General features: G+C 57.8%; 2 protein-coding genes across 2 annotated transcripts; one reads left to right on the forward strand and one right to left on the reverse strand.

The window, feature by feature from the left end:
- Nucleotides 1-2,766: 2,766 nt before the first annotated feature.
- Nucleotides 2,767-13,997, reverse strand: NCLIV_002970 (hypothetical protein; the record flags this gene model as incomplete). The annotated part of the gene is made up of 6 exons (XM_003879796.1): nucleotides 2,767-5,547; nucleotides 6,130-10,439; nucleotides 11,295-11,435; nucleotides 11,604-11,705; nucleotides 11,936-12,002; nucleotides 12,630-13,997. 6 exons carry the CDS (start codon nucleotides 13,995-13,997, stop codon nucleotides 2,767-2,769), a joined length of 8,769 nt encoding a protein of 2,922 aa, XP_003879845.1.
- Nucleotides 13,998-19,324: 5,327 nt separating this feature from the next.
- Nucleotides 19,325-20,438, forward strand: NCLIV_002980 (putative 5-formyltetrahydrofolate cyclo-ligase domain-containing protein; the record flags this gene model as incomplete). The annotated part of the gene is made up of 3 exons (XM_003879797.1): nucleotides 19,325-19,459; nucleotides 19,599-19,802; nucleotides 20,223-20,438. The coding sequence occupies 3 exons, from the start codon at nucleotides 19,325-19,327 to the stop codon at nucleotides 20,436-20,438; spliced, it is 555 nt and encodes a 184-aa protein (XP_003879846.1).
- Between the last annotated feature and the right edge of the window lie 1,426 nt (nucleotides 20,439-21,864).

A 21,864-nucleotide genomic window follows, 5' to 3' on the forward strand; every position in this document is an offset into this window, starting at 1 on the left:
TCTGTTTATCTCTATGTGTACCTATATCATTACATTCATCTTTATCTATATCTCTATATATATATATTTATATATACACATTGTGAAGGTTTGATGACGCTCTGGTTTTTGAAGCGACGTTTGACAAGCTGAGGATTGACTGTTGCTGTGTTTATGGCGCACGCGTTCTTCTGTCTTTTTTTTTCTTTTGGTGCCGTCGTGTCTCTGCGTGCACTTTTAGCCGGCCGCATTTCCGGTGGCTGGGTCGCACCGCCAGACGCGCGGCTGCATTTGCATGCATCCCTGTAAACTCGCGTTTTCCGAAAAACTCACATTGTGTCTCTTGTTTCGCCACCAGGCGGAACCGTGTGAAGGCTGAGACACCTGCGGCCGTCGGCAGTCCCCGGCAGCCCCGCGTGTCACCAAATTGAAACCAAATCGCCGTTTGAACTGCCGCATCGCAGACGATCACATGTATTACGAGCACATGTAATCTATTTCCCCTGGCCTCAGAGTCGCTTCCAGTTGGGGCTCTTCGCCTTCCTCACATCCCAACGCACACTGTGTGGATATCCAGACCTCTGTTGCATCGCAAACCCCGGAAAACCAATTTTGCCTCGTTATGCGTCCGAGGGCATTTCGATCATCTTCCCTTCAAGACCAAATCTCTCTGCGAAGCCAGACGCCCCGTGAGACCCTGGCTCGTTGCGACTTCCCGTGATTCGTGCTCACGGGCGCGCAAATCGTGAAATTTAACGGACGCGCAAATCGTGAAACAGTGGAGACACTCACACGTCGACGGGGGGCTCTCTTTGCGGCTTGATGGCCCATATGCCTCGGGTTGATGCTGCGTATGTCGAAAACAACGAAGCAGGCTTTCCTCCCCACGAGCTGCGGCAGTTGAAACCGCGCTCTGGTGCCGCAGCCCTCGCCACGCGAAATGCACCGGGGGATGCCCGAAAGGTGCCGCCTCGGGCGTCTTCTGCGATTCCTTTTTTCATCGGCTTAAATAAATCGGTGTATCCACTCATCTATATCTATAGATAGATAGACTGATAGATACACGCATCACGCGAGAATGATATTTGCAATATATACATATATATATATATATATATATGATAGATACATAGTTGTATGTATTTTTGTATAGACCTACCGATGTATGCAGATATGTGTCTCCATTTAATTATGTGTATAAGCAGATGGAGACACGTTTCGATAGTTGGATCTACGACGTAAATATTTATAGTTCGATGCATGCACTGAGACTAGGCGCAATGGGATGACGGGGAGTTTGTGTGGCTGGGCGTGGCTGAGTCTGAGTGTTGAAGGATTCGAAAAGACACGGAACGCGAGGGACTGCCGTGGTGTCTGCAACTAAATGGATGTGTGTGGTAATTTTGTGGCTCTTCCAGGAGACGCGTGTGGGGCGCCAAAGAGGGGAACTCTCGCCTAGTCCCGCGTCTCTGCATGCGCTCGCAGCACGGCGTGAAGCAGCGATGCTCCGCCACGCGATTTAGTCTCTCCCCTGGTGAAGCGCGGAGACAGAGAAGGAAACGCAGAGAGAGAACGAAGAGAGCAACGGGAACAGAGAGAGAAAGAACCAGAGAAGGGCACAGAGACAGACACAGACCGAGAGCGTGAACCAAGAAAACACAAGAGAACGAGCGAGAGGGCGCCGGCCACGGTGCCGCGTCACGTGGAAGAGAGGATTGCATCCTTGTTCATCGCAGATCGTTCGCTCTGCGTGTCCTTAAAAAACAGAACCTAATGGGCTCTCGTGACCCTCAGGAGTCTGCTAGAGCCCAACCTGTCGCTTTGCACAAAACGCGAAATCCTCAGTTTACACACACACAAACGCCAGAGGGCAACCCAAGCTCGTGGCGTGCCGCAGAAACGCAGGACACGCAGGGATGTTTTCTGTGCCCAGGACACACAAGCGCTAAAGCCGATACCCACAAATTGACGTTTTCAGGTATAAGCTTCTCTGAGTAAGTGCCCCAGAGCGGGGCGGGAACTGTCGCCACATAGAAAAAGGTCGTGTCCATTTTCTCGTTTTCCCTTTGTCTCGTTTTGCACGGTGGAACGCAACATCCACACCATGCCCAGCGCGACTACCCATCGCTCGACGGATTCTTTATAGGAGTTTCGTGTCCTCCCGCGCACCCTGCGCACGGGAGGGCTGGGACAAATCCTCCCCTAAGATGCCCTATTCGCCACCCGCGACGGGATGCGCAAACCTTTCAATTCCGCGGGGCACTTTCCTTGATCTCGTTACTCTTCCTGTGGTGCCTTCTTCCACGTGTCAACTCCGCTTGCCTTCTCTCTCGCCATTGTCGTTTCTCTCTCTTTCCTCTCCTCTCTTTTTGTTTCCGCTCCGAGAGGGCCTTCTCCCCGCCGCCCTCCGCAGGCTTCCTGTCGCCTTCACAGCCTCGTCCCGTCTCCGTCTGTCTCGCCACCCTCTCGCTCGCCCCCGGTTATCTGTCCCTTCGACTGCAGAGAAGCCACGTCTTTGCGCCCTGGGCTTTTTTCTGGCGATGCGGCGCCTTGCTGCCGAACGCCACCTGCTCTACCGAGGTGGACAGAAACGCCTTTGGTTCATGTTCTGGCCCTTTCTCTTGCATGCACGGAAAGCCGCCCCCGCCCAGGCCGCTCCGAGCAAAGGCGGGGCCTGCAGCCGATCGCCTGTCGCCCCCGAGCGGCGTCTGTAAACTGCATTCGTCCACGCTTCACCGTGCGGTTTCCGGCCCTTCCTGCATCGCCCCTACCTTGGCCCATTGGCGTTTACCCTATCTCTTTCTTCTTCTCCCTTCGTGGTTCGCCGGGTGTCCCTGCAGGCGCGTTGGAGACGCCCGGCGAGGCGCACGACGCATAGAGCGGCGGAGGCGCGTCGCATGGCTCGGCCCCCACCGCCTCCCCGCTGCGCCTCCCGAGCCCCAGGCCCAAGCCGAGGCGACGCGCAGAGTCCCCGCCGAGCACCAGCGGCGTCCACCCCACCGACGTCCCCTCCGGGAAACCCGGGGAGGGCGCAGTCGCGCTTCTTTCAGGAGGCAAGCCATGCGGCGCCGCGCCGGTTGTCTCCGCGTCTGCATGCGCTCCTGATTCTTCGTCGGGAGTCAGCAGGGCTGAGGCGGGGGTCGGGCGAGCGACCGGTGACAGCCAGTAGGGCAGCGGCGCATCCCCAGCTTGAAAGATCGGGTTGAACGCAACGAAAGGGTCCGCGACTGCGGGGACACTGGCGGGCGAAAGGAGAACGTCGTGTGGAAACGAGGAGACAGAATGCCGACGAGCCACGGGCGGGAGCGACCCCACAAGAGGGCGCCGATACGCCTTCACCCGGGGGAACCCACCACTTTTGCCTCGGCCTCTGACGAACTGCCGCCGGCGGCCTCCGTCGCGCCGCCTTCGCCGTCGGCTGCAGTGTCGCGAGCTGCCGACCCTGTCTCCGCAGTCCCCGGCCTCGCCCCGGCTGTCTCCGCCCTTGGCGGGAACTGTCTCCGGGGCGTGCGGGCCCGCGCCCTCACCTAGCGTCAGGGGCGGCAAAAACGAAAAGGCGAAGCCGCTGGAGCCTCGGCCGCCGTCGGCGACGTCTGCGTCTGCGAAGTCGAAGAGAGGAAACGGCGAGGCACAAAAGGGGGGCGAGAGCTGGCAGCCGGGTTCGGCTGCGTGCCGCGTTGCGTCGGCAGACGCTTCGCCTTCCGTGGAAGGCCGCGAATGCGCAGACGCTTCTGAAAAGCCGAAGGAAGGGACGGGGAGAAGCACGGCAGCGGGCGGCAAGTCTGACGCGGGGGACGGAGAGGCAGAGGAGGGGCAACTCAGCTGAAGAGGCTCGCAGGCACCCCGCGAGAACAGACAGCTGAACGGTCGCAACCGCGTCAAGCTACGCCCTGCCGACAGGAAGGGGGCGAACCTGGAGGCGAAGAAACCTGGATGCGCCACGTGGCTGGGACTCGAAGGCCGCAGCCACGGGGTTGAGGTGTACATCCACCAGAGGGAGGGCGACGAAGCCAGTCGGGGGTCGACGGCGGACCGAGACTGTGACGCGTCAAACGGCTCGTCATGCCTCTCGCGTCGCGGGGCATCTCTTCCCTCAGTGTGTCGCTCCGTGCAGGGACTCTGACCGGGCCTTCTCTCTCCCGCAGACTCTCCCGACGACAGCGACATGGCAGTCCCAGTCCTCTCTCGGCTGCCTGCCCTCACCTCCTCTCGCGGCCCGCTGTGTCTCCGCACTCTCCCCCTTTCTCGTCCAGTGCGGCTGTCGACTCCACGAAACAACGAGGCCCCTAGACCTTCCGTCTCGCTTCTTCCACAACTGCCGAACTCTGACGGGAGCCCCGCTTCCGGCCGCGCCTCCGCGGCGACACGCCTCCGATCCAGCGACCGCCGCGCGTCGCCTCGCTTCCCTCGCCCCAAACGTCTCTCTCCTGACTCTTCGCATCTCCCTCCACCCTCTCCTCTGCGCGCCCCTCGGACTCTGCGCGCGCGTTCGCGGTTGCGGCTCTCTCTGTCGCACGGAGACACCTCTGCATCCGAGGCGAATGCAGATGTCTCCTCTTCGCCGGCGGTCCAGTCGCCTCGTTCAAAACGGTCCCCGCGACCGCCTTCAGCTGCGCCTGGCTCTCCGTCTCCGCGCGATCGGCGCGGTGAGTCTCCCCTGTGCATGCGGCGCCGTCCCCTCCGCCCTCCACCTTCGTCATCGGCCTCCGCGCCTTTGCCCAGGAGCGCCTCCAGCGCGTCGCGGGTCGCTCGATGGCCTCGGCGATGCCTGCTGGCGGGGCGTCGCCCCAGACTCGTCTCGTCGCCGGAGCGCGGTCGGCGCGCCTCTTCTCGCACCAGCGATTTCGAGTCCGGGAGGGCTTCGCCACCTCGGCTCTCGGCCGCCTTCAGGCTTTTCTTCCGGTCGCGGGTTTGGCGATTCTGGAACTGGGCCGACGAAGGCTCCGGCGCAGCGGCGCCCCGCGTTCTCGCCTCCTCTCGCGTCCAGGCCCGCGCTGTCGATACCCCCGACGACGTTTGTGTACACCTGGCGTTTGCTTTCTGCATGGCGACCGCGGCAGCCTTCAATGTGGGCACCTCAGACCTTCGTATGCCGCCCGCCTTCGCGAGGTCGTCTCCAGCGTCGTAGCCCGTGTCGTCGTGGAACGAAGCTGCCCGCGGGGCGAGAATATCCTCTTCGTCTCCCGACGAGAACGACGAAGAAAACTCGCCGTTTGAGGAGCCTCTTCGCATGCCTCGTCGCGTCTCCTCGCCGTTCGACCCCGACGAGGAAGTCGAGTCGTCCCCGCCGTCTGTCTCCGGGGGGCCGTCCTCCGCTTCGCTCTCCTCGCCCTTCGCTGCAGTCGCAGACTCACTGTCGGAGTCGCTCTCTGACTCGCTGAAGTCGCTTGACTCTGTCATGTCTGAATCGTTCCAGTACCCGATAAGCGAATGCATGCGGTGCGGCTGGTGCGCCTGCAGGCATGTCGCGTAGAGAGCCGCGGGGAAGCCCATCCAGTGGCACACAGGCAGCGACGCGGCTGCACGTCCGTCGTTCGGCCGACGCAAGTTTGGAGCCGACAGCGAGCGCCTGCAGAGAACACGCGAAAACCGAGGACTGCAGGGTGCATGAGCCGAAGCAGAACGGGACCGCACGCCCGCGTGCGAAGCCGTTTCGGTCAAACCACTCGAACAGAGAGGGAAGCGAAAAAGCGAGACTGGTTAACTCCACGCGCAGCCAGCGACTGGGGAAGCCGACCCACGATTCCGTCCAGGGACGTCAGATGTGTATGCAGCCTCGTGTGTCTGGAGCTACAGACGGGAGGGGAGGAAGAAAGGCAGCGCATTTAGCTACACAGTCGAAACAGTTGCGCTCGCACGGGTCAGGGCAGATGGGTCTAAGCGGTCGAAAACGCATGTACGGCGTTCGAGCATATATTCGTACGCGTGTCGTGATATTTATATCGATGGAGAGATGAGCACAGACGTGGCGAGAAATCGCGGAGGAGGTGGATACAGCGCGAGACGTGAACATGTAGAGAGAAGTCGATAACAACTGAAGGAAGAACAGGAGAACGAGTAGACAGATTATGTGCGGGGGTGACGAGAACGGAGTATAAGCAGACGCTGGAGAGAGACAAGAAGAGCAAAGGATCGCCGCCCGACGAAGACCGACCTGAAGAACGGAGTCGGCACGAAGAGACTTCCTTCGACGTGCCGCGCTGCGCCTGGAGTCGCCTCGGTCTCTTCAGGAGTCGCATGCATTCCCGCAGTCGGAAGCCTGGGCGGGAGATCCAGTGCCACGGGTACAGCGGCAAGCGGCGAGGCTACCGGGCATGCAGCCAACGGGGCGGAAAGGAAGAAAGGCGGCAGCGAAGGCGAAAGCGGAGGCGAAAGCGGAGTCGCAAGAGAAGGCGAAAGAGCAGGATGAAAAACGATGCGAGGGGGGGATGGAGAATCCCGAGCGGTAGATCGAAAAAGGGTGGACGAAGGAGAGGGATGCGCAGCCGCGCGACGCAACGAGTGCCGATCCATGTCTCTCTCGTCTATACCGAGAAGAGTCCCTTCCTCTCGAGCCGGTCGCTTGTGTTCTGTGTCTTCCTTCGCGCTTTCTCTGGCCTCTTCATCGAGCGTCACAGCCACGCTCTTCCACGACTTTTCTTGCGATTCTTCTCCTGCTTGTTCGCCCGCTCGAGCAGGACCCGACGCCCGTGTTACACGTCCTCTTTTCGCACCGTCCCCTTGGTCCCCAGAAGCGCATGCAACATCCCCGGCATGCAGGGGACCCGCCTCTCGGCCTTCTGCCTCGGCGCCCTCTGTAGCGCCGACGCCGCTCGTTTCCTGTGAAGCCTCGGTCACCTGCCTCGGATTCCCTGTCGAACTCGCGTCTTGCTCTGTCAGCCTCTCTCCTTTGTCTTCGGTCCTCTGTGCAGACACGATGGGTTTGTCGCGGCTCGTGTTCTCGCTCTCTAGGCTGCACAGTCTTCCCAAGCCTCCTGCACGCTCGGGCACCTCCCTTGCTGCGTTCGTCTCCGTCTGCGTGGCCGCGGTTCGGTTCGTCACCTTTTTGTTTCCTTCCCGGGAAGCGCGCCTGTCCTCGGAACTCCCTGGCAGCACCACCTCTGCGTCCGGGTCGTTCTGGCCTCTCGGGCCCATCGCGCGGATGACAGAGCTCGGTCCCTCAGCCTCTTCATCTCCGAGCGCATTCTCGCCTTCTTCTCCGGTCTGTCGCTCTGGCCTCTGTGCACCGCTGTGGCCGACGTCTTGTTGCTCCATTCCTGTCTCCGTCCGGATTGTCTCGCTTTCTTCGCGCTGCCGACGCCCTTCGGCTTTCCTCGCTGTCGTTTGTTTTGCCTTCTCACCGCGTTCTCCTTCCTTCCTCACTAACGCCGCTTCACCCGCCCCCTCCGTGCCATTTCCACCTGGCGTCTCCCGAGCTCTCTCGTCTGTCGTGTCCCCGTGATCCCTTTCGCACCTCGCCTCCGCCCACGCAGTCAGCGCTGGATGCTCACCCGCTTCGCCTGCATGTCTTACCGCTATCGCATCTTCCTCCTGATCGCCCGCACTGGGCTCCTGCGTCGCCTCTTCCGTCTTCGCCATGTCCTCTCCTTGCCGCTCGCTGCCTCTCGCGTCTTCTCCGCCGCGCCTCCTGACCTCCGCAGTCCCACCGTTCCCCTCTCCTGCCTCCCCCGCCGTTCCTTCTTTCACTAGGGCCTCACGGCCCTCTCGCCACTCGACGTCCTCGCCAGCTGCTTCGACAGCTTTCGACCGCCCCACAGGTGTCTCTCCTGCAGAACGTCGATCTGGCGAACCTGTCTCCGGATTCGCGCCTGGGGCGCATGCGCCTCGAGGAGACAAAGGCCCGCCACTCCCTTCCTCCGCGTGCCTTTCCAGAAGCGAGAACAGGCTTCGCTCACACAGCGCAAGCGGAGACACCCCGCGGGAGAACGACGGCGACACGGGCACCGGAGACAGAGGCGCGACGGGCGGAGCGGCCCGCGCCTCCACGAGGGCCTCGGCGCCCCCCAAATGGAGACACAGCGGCGCCGGCGCCGGCTTGGTCCCCCGGGACGCGTGCGAAACGCCGCCCGCCAATTCAGGCGACACAGAAGACTCAGACGAAAACGCACCAGTTGCAGAGGCAAACGACGATGACGCCGCGGAGGAAGACGAAGAGGAAGCAGGGAAAGCAGAGGAAGACGTCGCAGGGGAGGCTTCTGGGCGAGGCGCGCCAGGTTGGGAGTCGCCCAGATCGGCAACTGACGCACCAGCACTTTTGTGTCTGGTGTCCAGCACCGTCAACGTCGGCTCCGGCGCAGAAGACAAGTCTGTCTGAGAATTCGAGTCCTGCGTCTGAACATCCGCATGCAGAGCCCGCCCCGCTGACGCACTCGCTCTTTCATCCTCCGTTGTTGCATGCGATGCCCCAACTGCATGCGCGTCCCCAGAAAACGCCTCACCTCTCGCACCCTTCCCATCGTCGCTGTCGGGGGCGTTCTGGTCGGCGCCCGAGTGGGCGGTTTCCCCGTCGCTCCGCTCTGATGTTTCGCCGTCTAGGCGACTCGCGGCCGCCCTTCGCATGCGCTTCGCACCCTGCATGGCGGGCGTGCAGGACGACGCACGCATCGCTTCTTCCCGCTCTGCACGCAAACGAAACTCCTCTCTGCACATCGCGAGGCGCAGCGTCTCTTCGCGGCGCCTCTCCGCAACAGCGCGTTCCCGGAGGACCCGCTGACGGCGGCTCGCGAGCGTCTTCGGGCTGTGCTCGCGGCCGACGCTCCTGTCTTCGCCCCGCCCGCCAGTCGGCAAAAACCCTCGTGCATGCGCAGATGCCGTCCCTCGCGTCTCCTCGGCGGTCGAAGGCCGCCCAGAAGGCGACGCGCCCCGGCCGCGGCCACCCGGCTTCTTCGCGCCGAGGGGCGCAACCCGTCGCGGCTTCGACGCCGCCACGTACTGGCCCGCTTCCGCCGTTGAGTCTTCCCTGAAGTTTGTGCGTCCTCGGTGTGGCGCGGACCGTTTCTCCTCGCGAGGGGTTGGCTGTGAAGAGGCGCCGGTCAAAAACGTGGGGAACCCTCTGAATGCGTCCTGCGAGCCGCGAGCTGCAGACTGAGGCGGGTACAGCGAAGGCGAATCGGAGGAGTCCACGCGCGGCGGACGCGTGCTCAAAACAGGCAGAGGAAGGTGCGGTACGGTGACCAGCTTCGCCTCTCGCTCGCCGGCTGTGTGTTTTTTCGCCGCTTCGAGCGGACCGCCACGGGGGCTTCTCTGGAGCTTTGCAGCCGTAGGTGGAGGATCGCGAAGGGAGGGCGCACCAGCAACCCCCGCGGCTCCTCCGGCTGTTCCCGCGCATGACGACGGGGAAGGCAGGAAGGTTACGTCGCGGCGCGGGGCTGGGGAATGAACCGCCGATGAAACGGCACCTCCAGCGGCCCTCGGTGCGGAAGGCAGGCTGCCTGTTCTATCCTCGACCTCCGACGAGGCCTCGCTGTCGGTCTTGAGGCTTTCTCCTCGCCGTCGCCGCGTCACAGCACAGGCGCCCACCGGCGGCGAGCGAGGCGACTGCAAAAGGTTCGCGTCTCCAAGGCCCCTGGAAACCGACGGCGCCCCGTCGTTCTCCCGCCCCGCACTCTTGGCCTTCTGTCGGGGTGTACATACACCCGCAGCCCCGGGTGGCTCTGCACTTCGGCTCCCCACCTCGAAGGCCCTTGCGTGGCCGCTCTTTGCGCGGGTCTCCGCAGGCGTCACAGCCAGCGCGCGGCCCCACTGAGCTGGCCCTGGACCCTCCGTAGAACGCGTCTCTTCCAGGCAAGGCGATCCTCTTTCGTCCTCGAACGTGCCGCACACACTCGCAGCGGCGCCCTGGCTCCACTGCGCCTTCGGTGCCGCCAACAGCGGCACGTCGCGCGTCGGCGCCGGCCTTCTGCTGCTCGCCGTCTCCCTCTCCTCCGCCTTCGGTCCGGCACTGTGTTTCGCGCCAGCAGCAGAGTCTCCTTGGCTCGGGGCGCTTGTGCGCGAGGCGCCGCTCGCACTGCCTTTCCGCGGTCGACTCGAACTCCGCCTCGCCTCTCGCTTCCGGCCGCCAGGCAGACTTTCAGCCGCCTCGGACATTCGCCGGCGCGGCGCAGGGCCGAGCGAGACGCCGCCCGCCCCCACGGCTCCCCGGTGCGCCTTCGCCGGTCGAGCCTCCGCGGCCTCTGAAGCCGGCCTCAGGTCTGCTCCTTCCCGCCCCTCGCGGAGGCCTTCCGCGGTGTCTCGCTCCCCAGTCTCCTTCGCCGCGACGGGAGGCAGAGATGCGGCGCCGCCCGACGCGAGGCCGGCTGCGGGCTTCGAGACGCCACCCGAAAGCGGCTGGGGCGACGCAGGGAACGCCTGTGTGCAGACGCTTGAAGTCGGCGCCGTTGTTGTGGAAGCCAACAGCGCATGCAGACCCTCCATCAGGTTACGGAGACCGAACAGGTACTCCTCATCCGGCGCTGGGTTGTCTGACGACACGTGGTCCAAGCCACCGCACAGGCGAAACAACGCACATTCCCATGCAAAAAAATAGAACGTGGAAGACACGGCACGACACTCCAATATGCGGACGTGAGGTTGGAGCTGCCTGGGAGCGCGGAGGGATCGTGCCCCGCGTCACCTGTGACCCGGCGATACCCGCCGTGAGCAGAAAGAGATGGAGCATGCACGCCTCATTGCCACGGCCTCAAGCATGCACACGATGGTGTATATACACCGGGATATACGCCAGTGTGAAACGAGATGTGAGCAGGCAGAGACGACGGCAAACACAGAGGCGAACAGTCACGCTGATGTGCAAAATCGAGACGTGCACGGAGTGATCATGGTGGTCCAGTAACACGGGCATATATCCATGTAAATGTCATGACTCTCCATATGTGCGTCAGCGCGCATATTCCAATAGATAGATAGATATAGATAGATAGATAGATAGATAGATAGATAGATACAGATAGATAGATAGATAGATAGATAGATAGATAGATACAGATAGATAGATACAGATAGATAGATAGATACAGATAGATAGATAGATAGATAGATAGATAGATAGATAGATACAGATAGATAGATAGATAGATAGATAGATAGATAGATAGATAGATACAGATAGATAGATAGATAGATAGATAGATAGATAGATAGATACAGATAGATAGATAGATAGATAGATAGATAGATAGATAGATAGATAGATAGATAGATATAGATAGATAGATAGATAGATAGATATAGATAGACAGATAGATAGATAGAACAACGGGTTTGCGTGGCAACGGCCGGCGACAAAACACGAGACGCCTGTAGAGGCAGGAGCGCACCTCTGAGGAAGATTGTGTTTGCGAAGTCGATCATGCGGATGTCGAGAGAGTGTTTCCTTTCCTCAGGGTCGGTGAGGCCACCGTCGTAGACCCAGAGAAGGGACGATGACCAAAAGCGATAGTGCTTTAGCTCGGCTACGCCTGAAAGAGAGCAAGGAAACGAAAGAGCAGAGACCAGAGGCATGCGGAGACAGCGGGAGGAGGTGAGGAAAGCAATTGGCGAGAGGAGCGAGAGGAATGAGAAGGAGCGAGGGCAGGCGAAGCGGTCGGATCAGATCCAACGGCCAAGAAGAAAACGCGTGGACTTACAGTTGTAGAACATGTCTAGCTTATCGAGGAGCACGGGGATCAGTTCCACGTTCAGCGTGCAGCCGTTCCAAAACCACTGCCGAATTGCGTTCGGAACTTTCTCTGCGTGAGAAACAAAAACGCAGATACGGAGGGCGAATGAACTTCTATTGGTTAAGGTTATTTAAGGTACTCAACGAATTGAAATAAAAATTAGATCGCGAACGCACTGTGGACACACACCGCGCAGCCCGGTGAAAACAAGGGGACGACTGGAGAGACAAAAATTGGGAGAAGAGCAGGCGACGTAGAGACGGTGAAGGCGCACAGTAAACGACGAAATCGACACGTACCTTTCGTCAGCTTCCGGCCCCAATATTTGTCGCGATAGCACAGGGTGTCAGACTTCTTGTTGTAGAACTGAACGGAGAAACGCACCCCAACACGCGCACACAACGCATGCAACAAACAGAAAACGAGACGCAGACACGCCCCCGACAGACGAGCAGGCACGGAGAGAAATGCGCACAGAAGCGGTACGAGGCCAGCACGCACAGGCGTTTCGACCGAGCCATGAATCCGCCGAGCCATGAATCCGACGAGCCCTTCCCAGTCTCTGCCCCATTACATATATATATATATATATATATATATATATGAATATATATATATATATATATATATATAAATATATGTACGTAGACGTATATATGTATATGTATGTATATATATGCATATATATATTGTGCTGTATATGTAGATGGAGCTTTACGTGTGAACAAAATTGTATGCATACGCATAGATATGGTGTCGACATGCGCTGGTGGAAGCATATAGAATTGTCCCTCCTGCAAGCGTTTCCCTATCTCTTCCCTTTCCTTGTGGTCCGTCGACAGTCTAAGTCGCGTGACTCCGCAGACTCTCTCGTGCTATCTGGCCTCTCTTTCTCTCTATCCATCTCTACAGATCTATTTCTCTCTCATTCTATCTATCCTTCTCTCGAGTATGCTTATTTTCTCGCGTGTTCTGAGATGTCTTTCAGCCGACCTGGCAGCCGCAGAGGCGGAAGCCGAGTTCATGGCTTGTGGTCTTGAGGCTCTTCTCGAGTTGCCTCTTCTCCTTCTCGGGCGACGCGCCGACCTTCCGCTGGCGCTTGCCCATCTTGATGTCCAACACGCAAGGCTTCTTGAAGCCGTACACCAAGTCCTCCAAGACAATGTGCCGCAAATGCTCGCTCACGGCTCGCCCGGCGCCTCCCCCCTTCGACACTCCGCCTCCGCACGCAGCAGACAAACAAGACGAACAAGAAGAGGAAGACGAAGAAGACGAGGAAGAAGAAGAGGAAGAGGGAGAAGAAGAAGACGAGGAAGAAGAAGAGGCAGAAGAAGACGAGGAAGAGGAAGAAGAAGAAGCGGAAGAAGACGGAGAAGACGATGGAGACGAGGACGACGCTGCCAAAGGTTGTTGCGACGAGACGGCGGGTATTTCATGGCCTTCGTGAAGGCGCAAAGGTGTCTCAGACGAATGCAACGCCCCTGCCGCGACAGACCAATGTTGGACGCTCTCGAAAGGATGCGGTGTATGTCGCCCGTCTGGGGAACGAAACTCTGTCTGCGGTGCCGCATCGGCGTCTCCGGGGCTCTCCTGGGACTGGAGGGAGGCGGGCGCGAGCGAGGACGAGGCGCCCACAGTTTTCTGCAGACGTGGGCGAGAATCCGTGTTCTCCGGATTGCCGCCCATGAGCCTGTCTCTGATGTAGGGATCGACGCCGAGAGCCCAAACAGCGCGGCCGGCCGGCAGGGGTTTCTCGCCCTCGGCACCTTTTTCGCTGCCTTTCTCTACAGACGGGAGGCAAACGTCCTCCACTTCTGTCCGGCGTCTGGTGCTTTCCCGTTCTTCTCGGCTCTCCTCGCCTGCGGCGCCACGGACTTCTTCGCGTCCGCGTCCTGGCGCAGCCAGGCCGTCCTTTTCTCCTACGCAGCACGGCACAGCGGAGGGCGAGGACGAAGCTGCGGAAGAGGAAAAGGAAGACGGACAAGAGGCAGCCGCTGCCAATGCGGACGACGCAGAAGAGGAAGGGGACGGCGAAGGAGCGGAGGAGGAGGAAGAGCGGGGCGATGCCAGGACTTCATTGCTGTCGGGTAGAGCAGTGCCGGCGGCCGAGCCAGGGGGTTCGTCGACTTTCTGGAACTCTGCTCGGAGACAAACTTCGGTGACGCCGTAGTAATGTGGAACGAATTTCTTGAGAATGTGGAGGGGGCCTGACTCGGCGTTGGACGCGCCCAAGCCTGCAAGCTTCTCGTAGAAGCGGTACTCATTTTCAATCAGAGGCTTGTACACCTTGGAGGAATCCTTCGGCTTCATCAACCGGGAGTGGCCACCCACCTGGTGTCTGTACACCTCAATGACCCTCATAGTGGCAGCTGCTGCTCACGGGTCAGCCCCGCATAGGGAAGACAGCCGCGAGGGTTGTAGAGACGAGGGCACAGAGACGCGGGGCCAGGAAAGACAAGACTTTCGGTTGCGCAATCACCCTTGATCCGCCGGCGAGGACGTGAAGAAAACGAGGTGACTTCTCGCACGGCGAGTGGAGACATAGTTCCTTAGCGAGCGATGTGAGAAACAAGAGGCAGGATCCACAAAAGCAAGGGAAGTCACACTGGAGAGATCGACGCGCTGGCGGTGATGCGTCGTACAACAGAGCACCGAGTCCTCTCCCATGCACACTGGCGGGGCACGGAGTCCTCGACGCAGACGCGCCGCGTTCTCGTGAAGGAGAGAATCCGAGAGACCAGCCAGTCTGAAAAAAGCACACACTTGCGCGGCGACTTCGAAGGGCCAAAGGTCGACCGCCGCGCATCCGCTCGCTCGGCTGTATCCACGGGAATGCTGTTATCCGAGAGCCATTGAATAGACGGGACCACGGGAACACAAAGTGGAAGTGTGTTAGGGTTATACCGCAGACCATTGAGATTACATGTTATGGTTTTGGCTCGTGAGTGTCTCTTAATAACTAGCTGAGTGCCTGTACGAGAATTACATCAATAAAACCTGTGCACGAAGCGGTCTACAGAAATGTGCGAAGATTTCTCGACCTGTTGGACACAGCTCCGGACGGAGAGAAGACGAGGCGAACTGGCAAAAGTGGGCCGTAGAAAGCGACGACTAAGACGGCAGATCTTCCGTCGAGACGTGTAGACACCATAGGCTTGAACTGTGAAGAAGAAAACAGCGGCCTACGGAAGGAAGGAGCCCGGACGATCGAGAAGGACAGAGCCGGCCGGCGGTGACGAGAGTCCGGGGCAATAAAATCAATACGCCACGAGCAATAGAGAGACGAGGCGAAGTGGGAAAGAAAGAAGAGATCCAGCCGTGCAGATAGAGCAGGCAGCAGCGAACTTAATAGACGGGAGGCGAGAACGGCAAAAGAAACGAAGCGAAGAAGACCGTGTCTCGGCGTCGGACGACGCCCAGCTACGAAGCTCTCCAGAAGGTCTGAGTCAGATCGGCGTGTCCCTCGGGGTGTATGTACACCCGACGCTGCACCTCGCGTGTACGAAGGACCGCTCGAGGCAAAGTTCAGGTGTACATACACCTGACGTTGGCGCACCAGGGAGAATCCAGCAGATGCCCACTGTAGTCGAACGTACTGTTGCTACTCTAGCAAGCTGCGCACGTATCCAGTGAGAGGCCAATGAGAGGTGCACGAGCTTTGGCCGCGCAGGAGAAAGACCAGTCTCCCTGCAGCGCCAGAATCGGAGGTCATGTGCTGCCTTTCAGTTGGAGTACGGAGGCCGCCGCCCGGTGAACGGCGGGGCTGTCGATATCACCCCCGGCGCCACAGGGATCCTCCACGAGAAAGTGTACCCCAGCGGGCCGCATGCAGAGACGTCCGTGTGGTGTTCCGAAAAAACGGAAGGCGTGCAGAGGAGCGTGATGGAAATCTGCAGGCAGGGGAGGAAGGTACAGCGACGGTGCAGCGGGGGAAAGCATTCTTGCAACCCCGGATTCGATGAGGTGTCCCTAACCGGAGACAAAACTGAAAGAAAATGCAGGAGTTACTAGTTTTTGGGTCGCGATTCTTAGATTACACTCGCGCCGATTGCCGCTTTGGCCCTATTCTTGGTGCTCGGAGAGTCCTCGGCGTTGCTGGGGGTTCTCGAGGTCACAACAGCGCACGTTGGAAGAGGGGCTGACAGCCTACGTTAGTTGTGCACGTGTTTCAGCGTCTTCTACGTGGAAGGCAAAAGAATGCACGCGCCACTCGAAAAAAGAGATTCACCCGGAAATGCCCCGGAGTTCACAAAAACATGCAGGCGGTGCCGGCCCCGCCGCTCTGGCCGATTTCCGAGCGAGTTCCTCTGCCGGAAACAGAACCTTCATTGCAGGTCGACGCAGAAGGTGCGAAAAAGCAAAGAGCACGAAATGAAACGAAAATGAAACGAAGAGGATGTGCAACGCCAGAATGAGCGCTGGGCGGTCGGATAAAGTCTCGAGACGGTTCATCGTACTGCAAAAAGGCTGGCCCGAGGGATTTAGGGCATGCACGAAAAATCACGCATGTATTCCAGCTCACCGTTCCCTGTTCTCTGGATCGGTTCCAAGAAAACATGCCTGGCGGGAGAACGATGAGGGGGGTTCAGAGCCGAAGAAAAAGAGGGTCAGTTCTGAAGCGTCAGGCCGAAATTCAAAGAACGTTCGTCTTGCGGGTCTGCCAAATTCCGCAGGCAAGCGCCAGCACAGCTGCACACGGATCTCGCCCTTCGGGCGAGGTACGCATTGACGGACTCTTCATCTTCTCCTTCTTCTTCACCTTCTTCTGTTTCATCTCTTTCTCCTCTTTCTTCTTCTGCTCCTTTTTTCAGTCTTCTTCTTCGGGCCCCTCCAGGAGCTGTCGTGAGAAAAAGACCGTCCATTCATCGCCTCGTGGCGAGCCGCAAGACATCGAGCGGGAAGCACGGAGGCAGGGAGGCTGCTCGAGCGAGAGAGACCGTAGCAGAGGAAGAGGAAATAGAAGAAAAGGAGAGAGAACACTCGAAGAAGAATCTAGACGAGAAGTGCGAGCGAACTGGATACACGGCCTCTGTCCTCCAGCGTCTCTTGTTCTCGCCCTGAGCAGGCAGGGGAGCCGAAAGAGCGGAGGAAAGAGAACGACACAGATCCGTTGGAGGGAACAGAGACAGCACTCCTTCTGCCTCTCCGTCCCAAGTTCTACACGCCTAGGACTCGCCTGACAGAAGAAGGCCTGTCGACGCCGCCCCATCAGTGCGTTCTTTTTCCAGGATTAAAACCAAGGCTGCTGAGCCGTCGCTCAGTCCCACCAAGACGGGCGAGCGAAAAAAGCTCTTGCTGCGTTGGATCGAAGACTGCGCGCTTTCTCGCAACTGCGTTGCCTCTGGCAGGTCAGCTTCAGAGAGCACTCTCAAGTCAGGGCGGAGAGCTCACGTAGCCTGACACAAAAATGGAGACTCTGTATCCTCCCTCTCCCTCGGCGCTGACCGCTTCTCCACCGAGAGTCGACTCAGCAAAGCTCGTCGCGTCGCGCGTTTCTCTCCGTTGGGGACCTTGCTTCTGACAGTTTCACAATGCATGCAAGGCGGTCATTGTGAGTTCGTGGCCAGAGAACGCATCAATCCGTACCCAAGGCCATCCCTGCACGGTTTCCCCAGCCCACCGCGGAAACCAGCGTTTGTCGCCTCCCAAGTCGCCGCCGGATTCTCTTCTCTCGGTTTCCCTGCTGAGCTTTCCGAGTTTCGTGCACATCCTCGCCTTCACCTCTCCCGATACCGCGCCTCTTCCTGTCTCTCGCCTCCGGCCCACACGCTCTAGCCGCACGGGCGTTTGTGTTTCTCTGGTGGTGTCAGGCGGTCTCGCCCTCTTTTTCCGCCCCGCACCAAGGAGCATCGCGCATCGACTGTTACGTGTTTCACCTCCCAAGGCCGATTTCGATAGCATCCAGCTCTGTCACGCGCCTCGGTCCTCGGCGTTCTCTTGAGCACCTATGCGTCTTTGCTGCTGCGTGTGCACTCGCGATCCCTCTGGCTGTACCTGCGCGCGTGGCAACCGTGTAGACCAGTGTTTAACCGCACCGCCCGCCGCGGCAAAAGTAGACATTACGGTTTTAGATCGGTCGGTACTGGCCGCAGCAAGCGGGCTGGTTTTGTCCTCTGTGCATGCGAGCTCCGTCGATCGTCTGCGCTGTCACCGCCATGAGTCTAGGAACGGCAAAGACGGTGCTCGGCGCCTCTGTAACTGTGCGCGAGGCGAAACGCGCTCTGCGCCAAGTTCTGCTGGCGCGACGAAACGGTCTCCACAGGGCGCGGCTTATCGCGCAGGGCAGAACGTGCTTCGTTCCAACGCGCGAGAACGAGAACGAAAATGCGAGAAACACCCTCCAAACACATGAGGCGGGGCGTGGACTCGATGCATGCGAGAGGAGTGACCAAACCACGTGTGTGCTCTCACTCTGTGTGAATGCACGTGAAGCCGCAGACCACGGAAGCGACAGAAGGAACGAAATAGCGAGAGCGGAAGAAGCTGTCTTGTCGAGCGGGTTCAGTGGGTCGCGCAAGGGAAACGAGGCGCCGTCGCCTTCCTCCGCCTCAGAGACTCCTCTTCCCAGTACTGCTACGTCGTCATATCCTTCCTCTTCTCCATCTTCTCAATCGTTTTCTCCTTCTCTCTCTTCTTCTTTTTCTTCATCCCCGTCAACTTCTTCTTTTGCCCAGGGGGTTTCCTCGTACGCGCCGTCTCCGCCTGAATCGCACCAGACAGGGACAGCATGCAGGCGCCCAGAGGCGGCACCAGCTGATCGCGACGCACCCGCAAGAGGTCGTGGAAGTGGATGTGTCCTTGTTGGCAAGTGCATGCAGTTCACACAAGAAGAGAAAGACGAAGATCGTGAAGAGGACGGAGCAGAAACCGACGAAGAAAGAAGGCAACAGATGCGTAGCTTCTTTCGGGATTTGCTCGGAGCGGCCTATCCTCAGATTGTCCATTCCGACGGACACCTGCGCGCAGGTGCAGTCTCATTTGGGGTCTCCCTCGGCCTTTTTCTTCTGTGCGCCCTTCGCTATCTTCCTCTTTTGCCGTTCTTTCATCCTTTGTCCTTCCTCTTCCTACCTATGTTTGACAACAAGATGATCAACATTTCGGCAAGTCTTTGCATACATCCATTTCTATCCACATATGTAATCATGCGTCTCCAGACACATATGCGTATGGACACTTTTGGGCGTACATTTGTGTCTACAAGTGAATACACAGATGCACAAGTGTGTCTATACATATGTGCATGTGAGTCTCCTCGTGCGTTTTTTCCAGGCGTCGCCCCACTCGTTGTTGGCGGCTACTCGCCAATCGGAAGCGAAGTCGACTGCACCTTTCTTCTGAGTCTAGCGGAAGCGCTTGGCCACGCATGCGCTTTACCCTGCATCGAAGAAAAACGCGCTCCCCTCACCTTCAGACAGTGGTTCTGCGGAATGCCGCTCGCCCCCGGAAAGGTCACCGCGCGAATCTGCTCGCCTTCTTTCGAACCCCTTTCCACTACCTCCCGGACACCATTGTGTTTATAACTTTAGAGAGATAAATGGACATATATGTATATATGCGTATCTGCACGCATGTTCACACGTATGCACATCTACATGCATATATGTGCATATATATACATATATATATATACATATATTTATGCTACCAACGTAATTATAAGACGCGAATCTTTGTCGCGCCGTAAGCTAATGTTTATAGAATGCTATGCTTCGATCCTTCTTCGTGGGAAGAGAACCGCCAGCTTCTCGTTTGCATGCGCTGGCCTCATTCTTGTCCCAGGAAAGAGCAGCTTTCGATCGCACTTCCCTCTTTCGCTGTCACGAGTGCGTTCCTGTTTCCTCTTTTCGCCTTCGCGGTCTCTCTTCCTTCTCGTCTTCGCCGTTCGCGTCGTCCTTTTCCCGTTTCGTGTCCCTCCACCGTGTGTCAACTCTCCTTCTTTTCGGTTTATCTTTTTCTTTGCAGTTCAACATCCCCGCCCCTTCGTCTGATTGCCGCCATCCCGTGGTGGAGCCGGACGTGCTGCTGGTCCCTCTTCTCGGCTTCGATCGGATTGGACGGCGCCTTGGCTACGGCGGCGGCTTTTACGACCGCACGCTCTCGGACCTGCGCAGAAGACGGGGGACACACGAGAAAGCTGCTCGGTCACAGAGCAAGACAGACTGCTTTGTAAGTCATGAGACGCTCGCAAACGAACATGGCGTGCTACAATAACACAGTCGGTACGAAGTCGAAACAAGGTAGTTGATGGTGAGCCAGTGGCTGAACAAACCTTTCATTTGATTATGCTTTTAGTCCCACCCCATAACCGAGTCGGCGCCCTTCAACACCGCGCGAAGAAAAACAGAACCTGAGACTCTCTGCATGCCTTATTCTTCGCGTCTGTGTGTCTCTTCGTCTTTTACTCCTTTTGTAGTTTCTGACGTTGCGCGGTGCCTTCCTCTTGATTCTGGTCCCTCTCTTCGCTTTCATCCCTCTTCTCTCTCTCCCTCGTCCGCTCTCCTACGATGTCGGTTTGTTTCCCACCTTCCTGTCTCCTACGATGTCGGCTTGTTTCCCACCTTCCTCTCTCCTACGATGTCCCTTTAGGGCCCAGCAGGCCCCGTCTCTGATCGCCTCCGAACGGCGGAGCCTTTGAGGCGGACAACGAAGGCCTCCTTACCCCTCGTGGTCTGTGGAATCGCTTTCGACTGCCAAGAAGTCGACGAAATCCCCGCTGAAGGATTCGACGAGCCTCTCGACTGCGTCCTCACCGAAAGCGACTTGAGAATCTTCTCCCCGGAGCTGGCAGAGAAAGTCGCGTAGGCAGAGAGAGAATCCAACGCAAATAGGCATGGTACACACATATTTACACACACCGATAAAAAAGGCGTTCACGCATTCTCCTATGTATTCGTATTTGCAAATATATATATATATATATATATATATATCTGTAGATCCGTAGATATATAAAGGGAGGATGGATCTGACTCCTACATGAAATTCCAACCATCATATACAGTTTGAGTTCTTTCGGGGCCGCATGCATGAGGTCGAGCTCCTGCACCAGCCGAGGAAAATCTATGCGAACTTCTGGCCGGTTTCTCGTTGCGAGGAGAAAAACGCAGGTGTGCATGCAATCCCGTTAGGGAGTCAGGTCGCCGTGAAGGCAACGCGAATCTTCATCGGACTTCCTGGGATCTTCCACTGTTCCAAGACAGCGTCGCCAGACGTGCATGTGTCGATTAATATATTTTTCTACTTTGGTATAAAAATCGTTTTCGCACGTGTGCATATGCACATGTGCATATATATATATATATATATATGTATTAATAGGTATAGAAATATCTAAACGCGTTTGTCGACTCATTGGTACGTGTGCGTGTGAATCTACGCAGTACAGTATAAACTGTTGGAAATCGTTTTTCTCGGGAGGGTGTGTGTACAGCACTTGAGTCGTTTTGCTAGTCGTTCTCGTGACAAAACGATGGAGGTGGGCGGGTCGCTCTCTCAGAACGTGGGTGTATGAATCTCGGGGACAGCGGAGACAGGCCAGTTTTCTAAGGCTTTGCGCGATCCATGTCCGCGTGGGGTCTTATCACGGCCTGGTCTCTTTGACCGGATGAAAGTCTACGATTCACGGAAACAACCTCGCGCCCTGAAAACTCGAGACACCGACAGGCTGCAGATAGAGCCCAATTGAGGCAGCAGAGAGGCAGAAACACTGACCCCCGCCCGGACAGTGGACGAAACAGCTCAGAGGCAAACACGCAGATGCAGACATCTTCACACATCACTCTAAGCCGAAATACAGATCGCCACAAATAATATGGTCATATACATACATATATGCAAGCATATATATCATATATGTAAATATATATGATATATATATATATATATATCATATATATATGTATTTTATGCGGTTGGCTTCCGCGTGGCTGTGAGGAGACGTGGAAGTCCCCGTTGTTGCCGCTGTCGAGGTTCGCACGTTTTTCCAGCTTGCGTGGATGGCGCTATCTGGTCTTTCATTTGCGTTCATTGCAAGACAAGCAAAGCGCTGGGCTGGTTCTCCTCCCTCCGCAGCTTCTATGTGTATCGCCGCAACCGTGAATTGTGTAGTATCCCTTGAAGCAATCTTTGCAGCGCCATGTGGATGTATCTTTTATAGAAAAGATCTGTCCCTTTTTTCTCTTCAGCATATCGCATGAACGAGTGTCGCCGACGGCGTCCCACAGCGACG

This window comes from Neospora caninum, chromosome Ib (assembly GCF_000208865.1).
Source record: "Neospora caninum Liverpool complete genome, chromosome Ib".
Classification (NCBI taxonomy): Eukaryota; Apicomplexa; class Conoidasida; order Eucoccidiorida; family Sarcocystidae; genus Neospora; species Neospora caninum.